The 21,036-nt window shown below is 43.3% G+C and overlaps 1 protein-coding gene across 1 annotated transcript in view; it reads left to right on the top strand.

Moving 5' to 3' along the window:
* Positions 1-20,330, top strand: part of PTGES3 (prostaglandin E synthase 3) — a 38,561-nt gene extending 18,231 nt beyond the window's left edge. The window contains exons 3-8 of the mRNA XM_068267558.1: positions 9,608-9,677; positions 13,215-13,313; positions 14,738-14,827; positions 14,929-14,991; positions 17,649-17,673; positions 19,649-20,330. Coding sequence (XP_068123659.1) covers positions 9,608-9,677; positions 13,215-13,313; positions 14,738-14,827; positions 14,929-14,991; positions 17,649-17,673; positions 19,649-19,668 — 367 coding nt within the window. The 3' untranslated portion in view covers positions 19,669-20,330. The remainder of the gene's footprint in view (positions 1-9,607; positions 9,678-13,214; positions 13,314-14,737; positions 14,828-14,928; positions 14,992-17,648; positions 17,674-19,648) is intronic.
* Positions 20,331-21,036: the final 706 nt, after the last annotated feature.

Consider the following 21,036-nt stretch of genomic DNA (forward strand, 5'->3'; position numbering starts at 1 on the left):
TTATTTTTTTTCTTTGCTACTTACGGTATGTTCTATTTCTTAGCTGTACAACACACAATTCATTATATCATAAGTATATTTATACTTCAGGTCTTCTTTAACCACTTAACGAGAGGTTTTAACTTTATGAACTAGAGCATTTTAGATGTTTTATCTATGTCCCAGGTTTATTCAGCATTTCCTTTACTATTTATGACACTGCACTGATGATACAGGCAAAGTATGAAATGACCTGAACGTTTTGGCACCATATGAAACTATTCGTTCTGGAATTTGACATATGTTGCCTGGGCATTCTTCAGAGTGCTTGGAACCTGCTTGGGCAAAATATCAAGTGAACAGTCCACAAACACTCCACAAGATGTGAAAATTCAATAGTTGAAGTTTGCACAGAACCACATTTTGATACCACCCTGGGGACTTTCTCAAGGAAACAAGCCAGGTGAATGCGCACCTATAGTGTTAACAATCAAATAGATGTCACAAGCCAGCCATGTAAATCGGTCATTACCACCACTGCACAAGGATGGCACCATCTGTAATCCTGCTAGCACAAATGAATGTACAGTATGAGCTTGGTTAGGGAACTATAAGCACCTAGCAATACCAATCAAAAGGCAGTGTTTATGGACACTATATCATCGAACATGGAAGATGTATTAAAGTTCTTTGTAGGATAATTATCAAAGGAATCCATTTTCTCAGACCCCCATTAATAAAGAATAAGGTTAAACAAGTAACAAAACAGATGGGTTAAACAGGCATCAGAATGTAGAAACAGACCAAGATTGGTATAGCACTAAGAATCCAGATGGCACTTAAACCTAAACAAAATATTGGTTACCTGAATATCGGCGCCTGCAAATAGGTTAAGGGCCCTTTTCCATGTTGAGTTAAACTGTGTGCTCAGCGGGCAATTACCAGGCAGCAGAGAGCAGTTACCAGTGTGTGAAAAGGGCTCTAAGGCCTGGTGCACTTCAAAACACGCTAGCAGATTTTGAAACGCTTTTTATTTTTCTGTAGCTTTTCACCTAGCATTTTGCAGTTTTGGGAAGCGTTTTTGGTGTAGTAGATTTCATATATTGTTACAGTAAAGCTGTTACTGAACAGCTTCTGTAACAAAAACGCCTGCAAAACCGCTCTGAACTGCCGTTTTTTTCAGAGCGGTTTGCGGTTTTCCTATACTTTACATTGGATGCAGAAACGCCTCCGCAATCCAAAATCTGCAGCAGCCCGGGAGTATGCGTTTCTGCAAAACTCCTCCTGCTCTTGTGTGCACCAGCCCATTGAAATACATTACCCAAGCGTTTCCACATCCGCAAGCGGATCGAAAACCGCTGCCGAACCGCTCTGGTGTGCACTAGGCCGAAGTGTGTATCTCACAGCCGGCTGCCTTGCCAATGCACGTGGACACTGTGCAATGTTAGTAATAAACCCATGGAGGTGGTCAGGAGACCAATAACTGCTCCAGCTATCTAATTTTTCTTTTTTCTCCAGGACAAACTGCAATTTCTTTGGGTGCAGGATTTTTTCCAAGAATTGTTTCTGTGTTAAGGGAAAATTGTAAATAAAGCTTCATTTTTGCAGATGAAGCAGTTGGACTAGCAGGTGTGTGAATCTTGCTGCCTCTGGATCAGTATGGCCTGCTAATCATGCTACTAATGAATTCTTCTCTAAATGGAATTGTGCAGGAAAATATAAGGGTATTCTTGCATGAATTGAAAATGGGTCATGCAGCAAGAGACCAACCCTAGCAGAGCATAGTTAAAGCTGAAGAAAGTGAAACGTTTTGGAATGGCAGTCAGTTTTGACCTTAACCTCCCTGGCGTTCTGATTATATGCGGTGCACGGCCGAGGGTGGGTTTTTTTAACCTAATTTTTTTTTTCATGTAGCTAGCCTGCTGCTAGCTACATGATTCCCCCTCCCTGCGGCATCCCCCTACCTCTTCCGATCGGGATTTCCTGCAGGGCTTCCCCCGTCATGACGACGAACGGAATGACGTCATCGACATCGTGACGTCACGGAGTCCCGATGCAGCCTTGCGCAAGGGGTCTGCGGGGGTCCTCTTTTGCGGCGGATTGGCGGCGATCGGAAAAACACGCAGCTAGCAAAGTTTCAAAAAAAAAAATGTATTCAAATCGGCCCACCAGGGCCCGAGCAATCCACCGCGGCGTTACTGGACGAGCTGAGCTCATCCGTAATGCCCAGGTGGTTAAAGTAAATATGAACTCAAAATAATCAGACAATTGTCTCTGTAGAACTAATGGGAAATAGAACATCAGTAAGGGCCCATTTCCACTATCGCGAATCTGCATGCGTTTCCTGCATGCAGATTCGCACAGCCAATACAAGTGGATGGGCCTGTTTCCACTTGTCAGTTTTCCTGAGCGTTTTTCTGTGCAGGATTTTTCTGCACGGCCGAGCCCTCAAAATTCGCCTGCGTGTGGAATGCATGCGATTCGCCGCTAATGTATTTAATAGGGAAATCGCCTGCGGCTTTGGTATGCGAATTTTCGTGCGAAATCAATGGAAAAGCACACCGGCACTGCCATGGTTAAATTCGCATACAGCGTCATCCATGCGAATTCGCATACAACCGCATGCGAAATTTGCATCCGCATGTACATTTTTACAATGGCGATTCGCACTGCACAAGTGGAAACGGGCCCTAACAGAAGAGAATTTAATCATTTTATTTCAGTTTTAAGCCCTACTTTACATTAGTAATTTCAAGGAACACCTGTGTAAAGGGGCCCATACACCTAATGATTTTCCCACCGATATACAACAGATTCGATCACTGTAAAATCCTTGCGCAAACGCTGACCGAATGATCGATTTTCGTCAAATCGATCCCGTCGCTCTGTCCATGCAGAAGACTTTGCTCGATCGCCGGAGGGTCGGGAGTGCGTCGATGTCGGTGTTTTTATTGTCTAACGGCCGACGCTAGCGGCAATACATTACCTGATCCGGCCGGCGCGTATCCCCGCTGTCACCGCTGCTCTTTCTCCACTGGGCTCCGGCAGGCTTCACTACTTCCTGTCCCGGCAAGAAGTTTAAACAGTAGAGCGCCCTCTGTTTAAACTTCCCCGGACGTGAAGCTGGAGCCAAGCGTAGAGAAAGAAGACAGCAGGGACCCGGGGACTCGCGCCGGCCGGATCAGGCAATGTAAACGGGGGGGCTGTAGCTTCAGATGGTGAATCCATTTCATGCTGAAATGGATTCACAATCTGTTTGCAGTAAAGGCAGCCATACGATCCCTCTCTGATCATATTCGATCAGTGAGGGATCTATCCGTTGGTCGATCTGATGGCAAATCGACCAGTGTATGGCAATCTATACATAGCAAATCTGCCAATTTTCAGCAGGCACTGTCCACTTTATGGTGTTTGTATGCTTCAGCCTAGTTGAGGATATGTCCAAAAGTGTTGAGTGAAAGATTAACCTTACAATTCCATCACCAAGTTGGTAAGCCATGTAGAGTTAACCACAGTCGGGACCTAGTCTGTACTGATGTTAGCCTGCAGGTTATCGACAAAATCAGTTGCTAATTGATGGGGATTAACAGGATAGGTGAGTTGAGCCAAAGAAAAATGCCTTTGGCCTGTGCTGGGCCAGGACTCAAGGCAATAGAGTTCAGTGTACAAAGAATGGGAAGAATATAAAATGCTTTTCTCTAATAACTGAAATAATTCTACAAAAGCGATTTTTAAATTGCACTTTTTTTAAATTTGGAAGTGCATAGCTAACATTACATTCTTTAATGGGAAAGTAAAAAAAAGTGGCATTTGATGATTTATTTGAAAGCAAACCTGGGTAAAGAAAAAAAAAGCAGTTAAAATGTAATTCTTTGTGAAATGAACCCATAGTGCTACTAACTAAATGTGGTGCTGCATCACAAAGCAACCACCTCCGAGGGCTCTCTTACGCTACATGTGATGCAGTCCATTTTCTAATTTAATTTTTACATGTGATTCCGATTTTTGATGTGATTTTAAAGTCCTGCATGCTGCCTTTTTTTTCTGCGTGTTAGCATTCAGTGAGAATGGGAATCGCAGATCAGAATTGCGATTTGCACTGTAAAAGAAGCCTGAAACTGATTTGCTTAAGGTAGATCAGTTCATAATTCAGTGACTACTGATTTTTCTGTTGCCTGAAAAGCTGATTTGGGGGATTCTGCATTGTAACTGTTACTAGTAAGGAATCCACCTGAGTGATGCAGGGTTTGTTGTTACTGTACGTAGGTTTTAAAGAGACTCTGAAGCGAGAATAAAACTCGCTTTTTCCCTTATTAGCATGTTTGCCCCTGCTAAAACGCTGCTATCCTGTGGCAGAACAGGGGTCCTTTACACCCCCCCCCCCCCCCCCCCAACTTGGTCGTAGATTTTGTTGCTCATGGAGGCAGAGCTAATGGCTGCAGCACTGCCTCCATGCGTGTCGATCAGCAGTGGATCTCCGCCCCTCGCAGTGAATGAAGACAGAGGGGCGGGGGAGAGGCGGCGATCAGCGCTCATAGACAGGGCTGCGGCCATTAGCCCTGCCTCAAGCAGGAAGCGCTCCCCGCACAGTACGGGGGGGATTTGAGGGGGGGGGTAAAGGATCCCCGTTCTGTCGCGGGATAGCAGCGGCAAACACGCCCCTGCTGAATATAAGGGAAATGTCGAGTTTTATTCTTGCTTCAGACTCTCTTTAAAATGTCTAGCTTTTTCTGGATGGGGAGCGGAGGTTCACTACACCCTATTAAGCAGTACGGGCGGTCCAGGAAGTGCAAATCTGAGCAAATGCAGGGATATGAACACTAAGGGCTGGTGCACACAGAGCAGGTCTTCTCGCGTTTTTACAGCCGCTTGCGGCTGTGGATACGCTTGGGTAATGTATTTCAATGGGGTTGTTCACACGAGCGGGAGGTGTTTTGCTGAAACGCATACTCCCGGGCTGCTGCAGATTTTGGATTGCAGAGGCGTTTCAGCCTCCAATGTTAAGTATAGGAAAACCGCAAACCTCTCTGAAAAACGCCAGTTCAGGGCAGTTTTGCAGGCGTTTTTGTTACAGGAGCTGTTCAGTAACAGCTTTACTGTAACAATATATGAAATCTACTACACAAAAACGCTACCCAAAAGCACAACGCTAGGTGAAACGCTTCATAAAAATAAGTTTCAAAAACTGCTAGCGTTTTGCTGATCTGCCTGCCGTTTTTGGTATGCACCAGGCCTAATACAGCTTGAAAATGCAACAGTTGAGCTCCATCTTGGCTTTGTTTCAAATTTTGATGTATAATTTTTCCCTCTTTGCAAGTTAGAAAGAACTCTAAAGGCTCATACACGCGTCCTATTTTTGCAAGATCGTTCGAATCCAGTCTTATCAGCTGAACGGCCGACCGTATACACGCCTGATTTGGCATTCAAACGACCGGTCGTTTGCACAAATCCGACGTGTGTACCTTAAATGGGGCAGTTAAACTCCAATGAATGCAGTCCCGATAAGAATACACTTTATCTTGCTTTGCAAACGGGTCTAAGTGAAAAGTATAAAAAAACCCGAATGAACCAGATTTTACATCACAATATGACTGCTGTGCGCAATTGAGGCCTGGTTCACATTGAAAGAACCTTTGCTTTGCGTTTGTGATTTGAAAAGCGCTTGCTAATGTAATGCTATGTGTGTGTTCTCACCTGAGCGATATGATTTTATAAAAATCACCCATAGCATTAGCAAGAGCTTTTCCATTCACAAGCACTTGAAAAGCTCTTGCAGTGTGAACCAGGCCTAAGAGGCCGTTTGATCCCTAGGGCCCTGGACCCAGTAGAGCGGTTTCAGCCACAATTTTCACTTTCAAGGAATCTCCAAATATTCCCAAAGTGCTAGGTTAATGCAAGCCAATCGCTGTGATTCCACAGGAGTAATTTGTGATATGTTGCAACTGTGTTGCCTGTAGCATTGTTGCTGTGATCTCATTCAGGGAGTGCAGGGCACAAAATTGCATTCACTGAAATTGCTCTGTAAATAGCCTTGCTTAAAGAGACACTGAAGCGAGAATAAATCTCGCTTCAGTGCTTATATTCAGCAGGGGCATGTGTGCCCCTGCTAAAACGCAGCTATCCCGCGGCTAAACGAGGGTCCCTTACCTCCCAAATCCCCTCCGTGCAGCGGGGAATCTCTTCCGCATTGAAGCAGGGCTAATGGCCGCAGCCCTGCCTCACGCGCGTCTGTCAGCGCATTGCTCCGCCTCTCCCCCGCCCCTCTCAGTCTTCCTTCGCTGAGAGGGGTGGGGGAGAGGCAGCGATGCGCCGCTGATAGACGGCGCTGAGAGGCAGGGCTGCAGCCGTTAGCCCTGCCTCAACAGCAGCAAAATCTACGACCAAGTTGGTCGTAGATTTTGCAGGGGGGGGGGGGTCGGGTAAGGGACCCCCGTTCAGCCGCGGGATAGCGGCGGTTTAGCAGGGGCACACATGCCCCTGCTGAAAATAAGCACTGAAGCCAGCATTTTTATAGAATGTTTTTATGTCTAGTGGGCTCCAGCCCTTACACTGAAAATGAGACCGCAGTGTTATTCTGTGTAGTGTTAGGGCCCGTTTCCACTATCGCTAATCCGCATGCGTTGCCTGCATGCGGATTCGCACAGTCAGTACAAGTGGATGGGACTGTTTCCACTTGTGCGTTTCCCCGCACGTTTTTCTGTGCAGAAAAAATCTGCAGGGTAGGGCCCTCAGAATTCCATTCCACACGCAGGCGAATCGCACGCAATGTATTTAATAGGGAAATCGCATGCGTTTCCCCATGCGTTTTTGCCGCGATTTCGCATGCAATTTCGCATAGGTATTAATGTTAATTTACACAGGCAGTGACATGGTTAAATTCGCATACAGCCTTACCTGTGCGAAATCGCATGCGAAATCGCGGCAAAAAACGAATGCGGAATCGCACCCACATGCGATTTGCCTGCGGTGATTCGCCGGCGATTCCGCAACGCTATAGTGGAAACGGGCCCTAAGTGATTTGAATTCAAAACATCGGAACACCACACTTCAGCACAAAGCAAGCAGATAGGGTCAAGGGGAATTTTTACTCCATGCCTCCTTCTTCCAAAGCTGGACCACTTTTCCTGGTATTTGGAAACCCTTTTGTGCATTAGATCAGTGATTATAGCCAATCTAAATGTAAAATACAAAGTAGAGATGGTGCGAACTAGCTCAGAATTGCACCGGAATTCCTCCAGTTTCTGTAGTGTTTGTATTTCCTCCCATGTGCCTGGGTCACCTAAGTGATAGGGCTGCTGGGCTGTAATCTAGCACTGGTGATCTTTGCTCTTGTAGACCAGTGCTAGATGTTAAGCCTCATCTACATGAGTAGATGAGGCAGCTATCCGGTGGCTCGATTAGCCGCCGGATCGAATGCTTTGCCGCGCGTGCGCCGGATTCGATTCCCCACTCGTTCCCGCCGGCGCCGCTTATCTTCCGCTCGATTCCCTGCCATTGTTCCCTTGCGGGGAGCGAGCAGGGAATCGGCGGTGGGGAGATCCGTCCTGTCAATCGAGCCGCATTAGTGAGGAACATCGCCGCCGCATCTACGCGTGTAGATGCGGCTTAAAGAGTCTCAAGCGAGAATAAATCTCGCTTCAGAGCTCATATTCAGCAGGGGCATGTGTGCCCCTGCTAAAACGCTGCTATCACGGAGCTAAACGGGGGGTCCTTTACCTCCCAAATCCCCTCCGTTCTTTGCGGGGAGCTCTTCCGCATAGAGGCAGGGCTAATGGCCGCAGCCCTGCCTCCATGCGCGTCTATCAGCGTGTATCTCCGCCTCTCCCCCGCCCCTCTGTCTTCCTTTGCTGAGAGGGGCGGGGGAGAGGCGGCGATGCGCCGCTGATGGACGGTGCTGAGAGGCAGGGCTGCAGCTGTTAGCCCTGCCTCAACAGCAGCAAAATCTACGACCAAGTTGGTCGTAGATTTTGCAGGGGGGGTTTGGGGGGTAAGGGACCCCCGTTTAGCCGCGGGATAGCGGCGTTTTAGCAGGGGCTCACATGCCTCTGCTGAATATAAGCACTGAAGCGAGAATTATTCTCGCTTCAGTGTCTCTTTAACACGTTCATGCTTGCTCACTAGCGTTGTAGAAGCTGTGACTAGTGGAGCTAAATTCTAGAGGTGTGGGTATTGGTTCAGAAGAGATGTAAGACACCACTATACAATAGCGAACTGGCAGAGTGGAGAGCATTGCATTGTTCTAGACTAGTCAACGCTAGCCTTGCTTTGTTTTTTACATTTGCATTTGTATGAGGTTTAAAAGCATTTAGTAAATATTGGCATTCAATTGTCTCTCATCCAAAGTGCAGTTGAAGCTGCGCTAATGTTGTGCTGTCGCACACAAGTTACTATTAACTAATTCACATTTTATAATAGACTAGACATTCAAGATAAATCATTAAATGTAACAATTCCATTCCTTTTCAATGTTTACTTTTTTATTCATCCCATGTAGCAGTGGTACCTAACTTTGTTTTTTTTCCCCCAAGTCGTGACACGTCATGGCGAACTTTCAGATCCCCATGACTCACTGCTAGCTGGTACAACTGCGGCTGCTTGCTCATCAGTGGCTGTTACTGCTGCTGGCAAAATGGCAGCTGCTACCAAGTTGCTACTACTTCTGCTGCTGCGACTGCTAATCAGTGGCTGTTGCTGCTGGCAGTAAATTGACGTTTACTGCTGCTGGCACTGTGGCGGCTGCTAATCCTTTGCTGCTAGCATGGTTATGGCTGCTGGCATAGTGTGTGCTACTAGTGGAGTGCAAGTGGATGGAGATCCTGATATCAGACTAAAGAATGAGTCACAACGATTATCCAGCAATTATAATGAAGGCAGCACAGTAAACTATACACTTAAAAGCTGGTTGTTAGGAAGTGCTTGCAGTCTCTTAAAATAGTTGTCAAACTAGTGTTGAGTAGTGTTGCTGTTTGTCTTAATGTTGTTGTTTTTTTTTTACCAGAATAGTACATTTTCCTGTATTGAAGATTTAGATTTTTTTTTTCTCACATCCATATACACAAATGAGCACATCCCTGCTGATTATAAACATATTGTTAGTGATGTGCTAATTGCCTACAGACTGCAGTGTGAAAACCTGCAGAACAGTGTCCTCCCTCTCTGATGGATACTCTGAGGTTGTCCTGACCCATGTAGCTGTATTTTGGGGGAACTGGGACTAGGTTACACTACAGGACCAGTGGAAAGGGATTCTACTTGAAGCACAAGAGAACTTGAGCAAAGTATGTGGAGCACATAAGATTAAAAACACAAATATGTTGCATGTGGCTCTGCTCACTATATGCCACATATATTTTATTTTTTATGACCCTGCTACAGCTTCACCATGACCAACTAAAGTAATTTTTTTTTTTTTTTTTTGGGAGGACGGAGTTAAAATAGACACAAGAAATCATGCTATTCAGGTAAACCTTCTCAACCTGAGCAGCAAATCTAGTAACTAGCATTATTCGTACACAAATCTGCTTTAGTTTGCAGACTTCATCTACTGCTTTGTTTTTGTTTTGTTTTTTTCCTTCATAGTATGCATGCTTTTTCATTTTAGAACTAATTGTGGGGTATTTTTTTGCAGTTGTGTAGGTGGACCTGACAACACTAAACATTTAAACGAAGTTGATCTCTACCAGTCTATCGAACCTAATGTAAGTTTGTGATCTTGGAAATGACCTTTCTTTTCTTTATCAGCAAATACTGTTTGAGGTATAGTATCATGTGCACAGTAAGCAGTACATCATTATAGTCTGACACCTGTCGGCAATTACAGCTGTTACAAACTGCACATCAACAGTTAACCACTTAACATCTCAGTCGTTTTCAGCTTATGCATCCGAGCAATGTTCACCTCCCATTCATTAGCCTATAACTTTATCACTACTTATCACAATGAACTGATCTATATCTTGTTTTTTCCGCCACCAATTAGACTTTCCTTGGGTGGTACATTTTGCTAAGAGCCACTTTACTGTAAATGCATTTTAACAGGAAGAATAAGGAAAAAAAATGAAAAAATTCATTTGTCAGTTTTCGGCCATTATAGTTTTAAAATACATGCCTCCATAATTAAAACCCACGTATTGTTATTGCCCATTTGTCACGGTTATTTCACCATTTAAATTATGTCCCTATCACAATGTATCGCGACAATATTTTATTTGGAAATAAAAGAGCATTTTTTCCGTTTTGCATACATCACTATTTACAAGCTTATAAAAAAAGAAAAATTAGAGAGAAATATTTCATCTTTACATAGATATTTAAAAAGTTTAGACCCTTAGGTAAATATTTGTGTTTTTTTTTTTTTTATAGTAATGTTTTTTTGTTGTTTTTTTATTAAACATTTTATGTGGGCATTTTTGGGAGGGTGGGATATAAAAGTGTTTTATTTGGGGAAATATTGGTGTATTGTAATGATTTTGGGCATGTACTTGTAGTTTTACTTTTTGGCCACAAGATGGCAATCTCGATTTTTTTTTTTTTTTTTTTTTTTTTTTTTTTTTTACATGACGTCACTCTAAGCGTACAATGTACGCTTAGAGGGACACAGCTTCAGAAAGAGCGAAGCTTCCGAGAGAAGCTGTCGCTTTTTCAGCGGGGGAGAGGAATCAATGATCGGGCTCCATAGCCCGATACATTGATTCCGTGGCTACCGACTCCGCGGCCGGGAGTGCGCGTGCACGCGCGCGATCGGCCGCGGGAGCGCGCCTGTCCTCCTTGACGTTTTTATACGTCAAGGAGGACAAAGTGGTTAATGACTGACTTTAGCTATGTCTTGGCTTGGTGAGCTGGCAAGAGCATGTCGTCTTTTACAGAACCAGAAGTTTCTTAGGCTAGGTTCACAACACTACAAAATAGGTCTGTTATCTGCAACGAAGGCAAATTGTCAACAAATTCTCTATATAAGAACCTTTTAGACATGTTCATTGTCTCCAATGTGAAAGCAGAACACAGTCCCATCCCGCACAAAAATCGGACATGTCATAGATAGCAATGGCATTACTTGCTGCCTGTTAAAGTGCACACAAAACTGATATGGACGGACACCGCACGTAGTACATCTGTTCTGCTCTGAGCGTTCACATTGCTGTTGCAGAGTAGTGTGGACTTAAACGTATAGCACGTGCTAGAACATTAACCTGTAGGCCTTACATTTATTGCCATGCCTGGTAGAATATTCCATACAACTCGTTTCATTACTTTTTATTGCCTATTCAGTGATCCTTCTTGCTTTTGTTTGAGTAGAAATTATAAGTCGCCCCAGAGAAAACTCAAATCTTCATACACTGCTAGATGGTCCACCCAACCCCCCTTCCCCCCGTGACCTGTCGGGGCCATCTTTGCAAAGAATCTAGCATGTGAACCACAGCCCTGGTGTGTTGCCGAGAGATCTAGACTGCCAGATCATCTCAACTGGGCACATTGTTCTTTACCTTACCCCTCCCACTCAAGCCACTACATTCTCCACTTCCTGCTTGCAGACTAGTAACAGCTGTACAGAGCACTTGCCAACTCAGTCCAGGTTAGTCCGCGTAACAATAATTGTGCGTTTGTAAGCTCACCTATACTATTATCTGCTTATGCCTTCTACACACATACAAGGACAGTTGCCCGCGGGAAGACAGTTCAGGGCTGAGTGCTGTAGTCTAGAGTCTAGTGACACATCTGTTGCTATAGAGCAGGGGTCAGGAACTTTTTGGGAGAGCCACAAACGCCACATTTTAAAATGTAATTCGATGAGAGTAATACAATGTGTCAAACTAAATACAAGTAAATGTGTGCATTGTATGCAAAACCAACACTGTTAAGTGACAGGCAGCCTTTTGGGCCAATCAAAGTGCAGGGATTTCGTCCCACAAAATCAATGGACCCGTCAGGGTCCAGGGCGGGGGAATTTTTTAGACTATTAGTTTTGGGGAAAGCGCAAGTAAGTTAGTAGTGCACGCTACAGCAGTAGCATGCCTACTTGGAAAATGTTACTTGCGCTGCCACACTGTACAGCTTTGTACAGGGCCACAGAATATGTTGGGTCTTTATAAATCAATTATAATAATTATAAATCAATAATAAACTACACTGCTTGAGCAGCGCAGCTTAGTGAGTCAATTCCTATTGATGTGTCTGTGTGCCAGATGCAGCCATCAAGAGCCACATCTGGCTCCCTGTTATAGGTTCCCTACCCCTGCTATAGAGGATGTGATGCAGAATGGAGCAGCTTCAGTAGGAGAATATATACGCTGGGGAAGTCAGTGGTTGAGCTGTTTTGACCCTGAAAATAGTGTTTTTCTACCTATATGTGCTGCAATGTGTTGCAATTTTTCTCCATTTATAGCTGAAGTATAGTGATGCGTTCTGTTAATATAGCAGGGGACCAATGGAGCAGCACAGTGAGTGGGCTGAACAATACCCTGGGCTGAGTCAATCCCCCAGATGAATTGATTGCGGAGTATCAAAGGCCACTGTATACACGCTAGATTAGCTAGGCTTTATTGGCTGAGCTCAATCTAGCTTGTGTATATACCAGTATCTTAAATCCCTCCTAGAGGTGACTTGCTTTTTCTTCTTTTTTTTTTTTTTTTTTTTACCAAAAACAAGTTTATTGAGCAAACTTGTCAGAGTACAAGAGTAACGAGCGCCCATATTCAAAAAGTGACAGTGGAAATACATTTGAGTACGGATAGTACAGAAAATGGGGACAGCTCATCTCATCCACTTATCCCATATCAAATGAAATTTGGGTATGCATTTCCTATGTACAAATGTCAGCTTTTTGTATGGAAATGCTCTATTTACACGAGCCCTTCCAACTTTGAAGCATAGGGGGATCACGGGCCATCCACTTCAGAGCAGTCTCCTGTCTGGCATGAGAGTTTGAGAGAAGTATGTGTATGTATCAAGGTCCTCATCTAAAATCAGACCTAGTAGACACAGCCTAGGGGTCTAGTGTAGCCGGACATCCCATTTTGTCATGCAGAAAACTTAAATGCACATTCTTACACAAAATAACCAAAATTACACATCTCCCTTTCAAAATTTTAGAAAGACGCAACACTGTGCCCATGGTCTGCTATATTATACAGAAAAGTATTATCCAAACTTGTCTGAATCGATAGCTTTCATTAGGAGGGCTTCTCAGTGTGTCGCGGTTGGCATTTTAAGATCATGGTTTTCATATGTCTTCACAGGAGTCTAAACACAAAAGAACAGACAGATCTGTGTTATGCTGTTTACGAAAAGGAGACTCTGGACAGTCATGGCCTAGGTTGACAAAAGAAAAAGCAAAGGTAATTTGCCAGCAATTGTGTACAGCTTGTGGGCCTCTTATATTCGCTGCCTGTCAGTAGGGTAGATCACACCCGGTAGTGAAGCTGGTTCCTTGTTGGTTCCCCCTCCCCCCACTCAAATATATATATATATATATATATATATATATATATATATATATATATATATATATATATATATATATATATATATATATATATACACATTATATAGTGGTGTCACTATAACCCACTCCTATGTGACCGCTGCCCTAAAAATAAATGAACTGGTCTGTAGCAGTGACTTATTTCTACTGCACGTGCTCTATGTAGTCCAGTGTGTGCCATAGAAAATTCTTTCTGCAAAATATTGCACCAAGTCAGTTATTGTAGTAGTATACAAACTGTGGTGGGAAACTTAATGGATGCTCATATTATACACAGTGCCTCCCACAAAAGGGGGCTTAGATGCTTTCCTTGCATTGAAGGACGTCCATGGCTACAATTACTAGGTAATGCCTAATGATGTTTTATCTGATTGCCATCTGGAGTCGGGAAGGAATTTTTTCGCTTTTGGGGCTAATTGGACCATGCCTTGTAAAGGTTTTTTCGCCTTCCTCTGGATCAACAGGGATATGGTGAGGGAGCAGGCTGGTGTTGTACTTTGTTCTCTGGTTGAACTCTATGGACGTATGTCTTTTTTCAACCAAAAGAACTATGTAACTAACTTCTATATGTTTCACCTGAAGGGCTTTGTCAGGAGTGCTATTCAATACTGCATAAGTACCAAAAATATGTTATGCACAAGCCCCCTATTTTAATAAGTGCATAATGCCCCCCAGCAATATAGCCAAAGTCTTAGGCTTGGGCTATATTGCTAGGAGGCTTTCTTTTGATGTGGTTGGGGGCTTGTGTATACTTTTTGTTATGCGCACTATTGGATAGCACTCCTGACGAAACCCTTCAGGGTGGGTGAAACATGTAGAGGTTGTGTGATAGAGGCACTGTGTATAATATGAGCATCCGTTAAGTTTGCCACCACAGTTTGCATACTGCTACATTAACTGAACTGGAGAACTGAGGGAATTTTTTATGGAATGCATGCACTGACTACATAGTGTGTGCAGTAGAAATAAAGTTCCTGCTTCAGAACAGTTCGGCTTTTTAGGATAGTAGCACAGGAGTGAAGGATAGTGACACCACCCCCCTAGCTATATGTAGGTGTAGTTTCATCAACAAGCACCCTCCAGCTCCACTATGGAGTGTGACCTACCATACCAACAGGCTGCGAGTATGCAGTATAGTATACTTTTGGTGTATATACCTTTTTGATAAGAAAATTGTAAAATGTGAATAAAGTTATAACTTTTAATTGTACAGACAGCTTTTATTAGCCATTTGTTGTAATTCCGATGCTTTTCCGATGCTTTTTTAACTTCTTGCAGCTTAACTGGCTATGTGTGGATTTTAATAATTGGAAAGATTGGGAAGATGATTCTGATGAAGACATGTCTAATTTCGATCGTTTTTCGGAGGCAAGTATGAGATTTCCATAGCTGCTTCGTATTTCTATGTTGGACAATGGCTGTATCAAATGAAAGCGTAATGCTAATTTTAATAATGATCGTGTTAACAGATGATGAACAACATGGGAGGAGATGAAGATGTAGATTTGCCAGAAGTAGATGGTGCAGATGACGTAAGTTTTTATCAAGGTTTTGTGAATACTGAGTTTTGAATGTCTGCATCAACTGATAGCGGTACAATTTTTTAATACAAATTTAAATACACTCTTCATTTACAGGCTTGTCTCACTAACCAATCCTTAACCATCTCAATGACTAATATTCATACAAGTTCCATTCTTCACTGCCACCTTTTTTTTTTGTCATATCAGTCAGCCACGTTGGGTGTGAGATTGCGGTTGTATTTCCTGCAGTGGAAGTCTTCCTGCTCATCTGTTGCCTTCCTTCTGCATAGTACAGCACACGTGTGCATACCTGTTCAGAGATTGCTGGGTAAACTAAACAGACTTATTAGATTGTCTTGTCCAATCTAATGTCTATCCAGCTTTATGTATTGCAGAGGGCATGGCTTGTCATGAAATTTTAAAAACTGCATAAGAAATGTTGTATAGTGTGACAATATACACAATTTGGCACGCTATATTACCGGTAATTGGTTAAATATATATTGCTAGTGGATGTTGCATCAGTTTGAAGCCTCATTTAACACTTTGTAGATACGCGATCTTAAAATTGTGGCTCTCTTTGCTCTATTCATTGCACATTTCCTGCGTAATGATTCAATCTTGTGTAGCCTCTTAGCAAGGTCCGAAATGTACGTTTGCAGCCCCGACATCTGCCCCTATTTCATTTACAGCTAACTTGAGCATCAGCTCTCCTCTTCAGTATGTTGCTTCCCATTTGTAACCTCCTCCTTGTATGACCAGCTGCCGGCCCTCTTGGGTAGCAGGTGCCCAAAGCTCAGTCCTTTGTGGCCCTTTCAGAGATCCAGCCTTGCCTCTGTGGTACAAGTCACTTGGGTTTTCCAAAACCATTTTCTTAGTTCTATTATCTTGTGTGACTGAGATACTGTATTAGTATACAAAATGTATGTTTAGTGCTAAATAAGATTGGCAGAGCATCTGGATGTGACAGTGAGGATTTTGAAGCATTAGAAAGAGTACCTTCCTAGACAGGTTTGGCAGAGCTCTGCTTGGGTCATGTTTTAGTAATTTAGGCCACAAAAACCTGTATTTTGTTTTCAATGGAGGGGGGAGTTGGCTAAAGGCAGGAAAACCCTTGTCCAACTGTACATAACTCAGCAAAGTGGAATGATTTTTCTCCACTTCTTCCTATGTCTTTTGTAGTTAGCATATGTGAATAGCATTATTTTTAACAAGTGCTCAGTCATGCCAATTTGTTGGCCAGCACTGCATCATAGGGGCTGCTATCCTGCTTTTTCTTAATAGATGTAGGTGCTAAGGGCTCTTTCACATCAGACAACGCGAGCAAGAGCCGTTCTCCTGCACGCATTGTCTGCCTGCGGCGTGTCGTCTGGTATCTGCGGTGCGACGCAATTAGCGGCGGTAGCTGGTAATTAAACCCGACGGAAAACGCCGTCTCGCGGGTGCGTTGGAGGAAAAACTGCGCCCGGGTGCGTCGGAACCGTAACGCATCGAAACGCAGCGTCGAGAGTGAAAGGTAAAATGAAAGTCTATGGGCTTTCATATTACCTTGGTTAATGCAAACGTTAGCCGTTTGCGTTAACGCACAAAATCTGCCCTAATGTGAAAGAGCCCTAAGGAAGGGAAAGATGGTGTATTGTCTCTGCAACTCCCCAGCCAGAAATGTGTTTATACTCCAGATCAGAGCAGGAGCAAATAATCCGGTAGTGTTGACACCTGAGTCTTAACAGCAGTACCTCTCATGCAAATAAAGGTACGTGCAGACTCCATTAAACACTATGGAGCTGCCTTATAATTACTGTACAGTAATAAAACAAGAAGTTTTCGGTTTACATAATCTGCTGGTCAGATCAGAAAATCAGACTAGATTATAAAAAGATTAATTATGTTGGCTGATATATTTTTTTTTCTACTAAACATGATAAAAATCATTAACCCCCCTGGCGGTATGAAAAATTCCGCCAGGGGGCAGCGCAGCAGTTTTTTTTTTTTGTTGTTTTTTTTTAATCATGTAGCGAGCCCAGGGCTCGCTACATGATAGCCGCTGCTCAGTGGCATCCCCCCGCCCGCTTCGATCAGGAAATCCCGTTCAAAGAACGGGATTTCCTGGAGGGCTTCCCCCGTCGCTATGGCGACGGGGCGACGTTGGGACGTCATTGGGAGTCCCGATCCACCCCTCGGCGCTGCCTGGCACTGATTGGCCAGGCAGCGCACGGGGTCTGGGGGGGGGGCGCCGCAACAGATAGCGGCGATCGGGCGGGGGCCGGCCGCGATCAGAGTGCTGGCGCAGCTAGCAAAGTGCTAGCTGCGTCCAGCAAAAAAAAAAATTATGGAAATCGGCCCAGCAGGGCCTGAGCGGCACCCTCCGGCGGCTTACCCCGTGTCCAGCACGGGGTTACCGCTAAGGAGATTAACTTTTGAATAGCTTTTTTTTTTTTTTTTCCTGTCAGGGATTTGGTCTGAAACTTGATAGTTGTGTGCCGATTGTGCACAGCATATATTATCCCTAGTATAGGGCAGTATTTCCTTTTCTGGTGGCACTGAGTTTTTCTGCAAGGAGATGTTAAAAATGCTATTTAGATACGCACTTAGACCTTCCTAGATATTCCTTTTGTGTTGCCTGTTTGCTATTGTACAGACTGAAAATGTTTCAACTTTTATTTTAGGACTCACCAGACAGCGATGATGAAAGTAAGTAGTTTTTTTAATTCAGTTTTTTTTTTCACACAAAAAAGCTGTTACAGAAGCAGCAACTTAAGTTATCTTTGTAGAATGCTCTAGTTTTGTGCTACGTTTGGAGCTTTAATCTCCCTAGCAGTATTATTTCTGGATTTTAGGGTCTTTTTAAATGTTTCAGAACCTAAAATCAGAAAAAAATCATGCTACCAGAGTCTATGCAGCAGCCCCTGCTCTCGCTCACCTCCCTGGAATCCAGCGCTGCAATTTTACCTCCGTCCTCTGGGTGGCACTGTAACTGTGTGGTGAGGTCGGTGACTGCAATCTCACCAGTGTGATTCAGAGCCTCTGAGGACAGGGAGAACGGCTACCGACGTCTGGATCCTCCGGTAGGTGAGTAAAAACACCCGTTGCGCGCTATACTCTGCAGAGAGCTCCCAGTGGCTTGCCCGAGCTTACCACCAGGGAGGTTAAATGCAAAGAATATAAATGTGTATGTACAGTTCCTATGTAAAATAAGTTTAGTTTGTTTTCCTCATGGTAAGGGTCAAAAAAGTCTTGCTGTAAATTAGTTCCTCTGCAGTCCAACTTAAGTTGACTTGTATATATCACTGATAACTAAGTGCAAGCCATAAATCTGTTGGATGACAGCGTCCCTCCTCCTAAAGCTCCATGCACACTAATGGTAGCAACTAATGATCCAATCTTACCACTTCTATGTAATACGAGGGATTTCCTAAAGTATTAAATATATTCAATCAATATACCTTTCTACTACCTAGATTTGGTAAGATTGGACAAAAAATATTAAATCATTAGTAGGGTTCTTGGCTGAGGCAGGCAGTTGGGGATGTCTGCTGAGTATCTGTGTACATCCTACCCGATCCAGCACAGAAAAGATTCAGAGTGCTGTATTCGCATTGTTCTCCTTGCCCCATCCACTAGAACCCTCTCTTTAGTGCACTGCACCATCGTTCTCATCCCTCAGTACTAAGGGATAGCTGAACCAACCTGATGCCTTTTTACACTGAAAATGTATGCACCGCATGAGAAACGGCGGTCAGTAGGGCAGTGCTGTTCTTTTGTAAGCACCTGTATTTTTAATAAAGAGCATCCCTGGTTGAAGCCCTACAATATCAGTTTGCTCTGAACCAGTCTGCCCTCATTTCATGAGTCTTCCCCCAGAATAATTATGCAGGATGTCATTGTGATAACTTTTAAAGATTACACCAGATATTTCCTGCGTCCCCTGAAATCGGCTAATATTTGATTTTTAAGGGTAGAATTCATCAGACGCAACAATCTAATTTTGAAGGGAATTCTCAAAACCACTATTCTCAGTCTCACTTATTTTGTTGTTTTACCTTTTTAAATATCAAATCTGCTGTGTTCATTATTTAGAGATCAAAGCTCTATGATAGGCAGTATTCTCTGCTGCTATTCTGAGTCAGGCCTGGTGCACACCAGAGGAGTTTTTCTGAGCGTTTTGAGTATTTAAATCTGCTGCTAATGTTATCCTATGTGTCTGTGCACACTGGAGCAATGAGGTTTTGTAAAAAAAAACCCATAGCATTACATTGGGAAGAGCTTTTAGAGGTTTCAAAAGCTCTTCCCAATGTAATGCTATGGGGTTTTTTTACAAAACCTCATTACTGCAGTGTGCACAGACACATAGGATAACATTAGCAGCAGATTTAAATACTCAAAACGCTCAGAAAAACTCCTCTGGTGTGCCCCAGGCCGCAGTGAATGGTCATCCTGGTTATCATCTGCTTTCTGGCCCCACAATTTTCACACGGACTCCAACATACCAGTATTAGTTTTCCAGCCCTGGGAAATAAACTCCCTGACAGGCCAGTAAAATATGTACAGTGCTAAGGAAGGGGTTTGCACAAAATCCTTTTGCACAGATGTTGTGTAGGCGCTTAGATTCATTGTTTTGTGTTTCATTTTGGAGAATCTAATCTGTCTTTCATCTTTTCCTTTTTAGAAATGCCTGACCTCGAATAAGACATCCTGTGCTTTTGGGATGGGGTGGGAGAAAGGGCGGAAAGAATATTTCGAAACACTCTGCAGCAGTTGCCGATACCCATTGTAAATACAGTTAACAGAGTACTTCCAGTCAGCCTTGTTTGTATATCACCAAATGGCGCTTATCAGGGTTGAAGATTATTGTACAGGACATCCCTTTACCATTCTCCTGCAACAGAGCTGCTATTAAATCTTATCCACAGCGCATGTATTTGTGTAATAAGTGTGCTAGGATTATGACGCATTTGTGTTTTGGTTTTTTTTTTTTGCAATTTAAATTGATTTATTGGTTTACATGGCAATTTCAGCCCTAGACCATTTTGATCCAGCATCCAAAGTAACATTGGGACTGGATTTGAGGGATTCTATTGAAGCCTGTAACTTTTAGCGTTCAAACTTGCTACCATTCTTTCTTTGTGTATGGGCAAATTAAAAGAAAAAGTGGTTTTGTTTTGAAAATGTTTTCTAAGGCAACCAAACTGGAAAGTTGCTCATACTTGATCACGATTCCTTCTTTGCCAGCAACTTAAGAGGGGCTGTAAGAAAATGGGTAATATTTAAAAGGCAATTTCCATGTGCTGGATAATGTAAATGTAAGAACAGCACTGTGATGAATCAGAATTAAATACTGTAGTGGAAAATATGGTTTCTTGGTATTTTTACAGTTTGTCTAGGTGCATGAAAGTGCAAAAAGTCAGATACATCAGTGTGCTCCTATTGAGAACTGGCGTTAGTTTAACATAAGTCCTTATTTAGATTGAAGCGTACCCTGAAAGCTGAATCTGGGATCTGCAGAACAAACTCCAGCTCTTGCAAAACACATGCAGTTATCAGGCTCTGGGATTGTTATTCAGCAATGGTTATGTACAGCACTACTAGACAAGAAATGATACATCTTATACCTGTAATGCTGCTTTAACTGACTGACAATGGGTTTGAGTAATTTGTGCCCTACATTAATTTTTGTTTTTTGTTCTATACAAGTGTCTTAAAGCACACCTGAAGTGTGTCGTAACTTTTTAAAGAGAAGAATGGGGTGATAGAGAACTTCTGAAAGTTTTCCTGCTACTTATTGTCTTTGGGGTCACTTGTTCTCCATTTCTAGAAGTAATTTTTCTCCTCTGTAGTCCGTTAGACATTCACCAGGTTTTGAACAGGCTATTTTGATTTGGGCATGTGCGAGTTTCGAATCATGCACGCCCAATGAAAGTTAACACTTGTGTACCTCCTTTTTTTTTCCTTTTTGCTCGAGTTATTTCTTTTACGGAGTGTGCGCGGATCAGAACTTGCACATGCCCACTTCAAAAGTGCATGGCCATTGGGCACTTCCTCGAGAATATTTGACTG

This window comes from Hyperolius riggenbachi, chromosome 2 (assembly GCF_040937935.1).
Source record: "Hyperolius riggenbachi isolate aHypRig1 chromosome 2, aHypRig1.pri, whole genome shotgun sequence".
NCBI lineage: Eukaryota > Metazoa > Chordata > Amphibia > Anura > Hyperoliidae > Hyperolius > Hyperolius riggenbachi.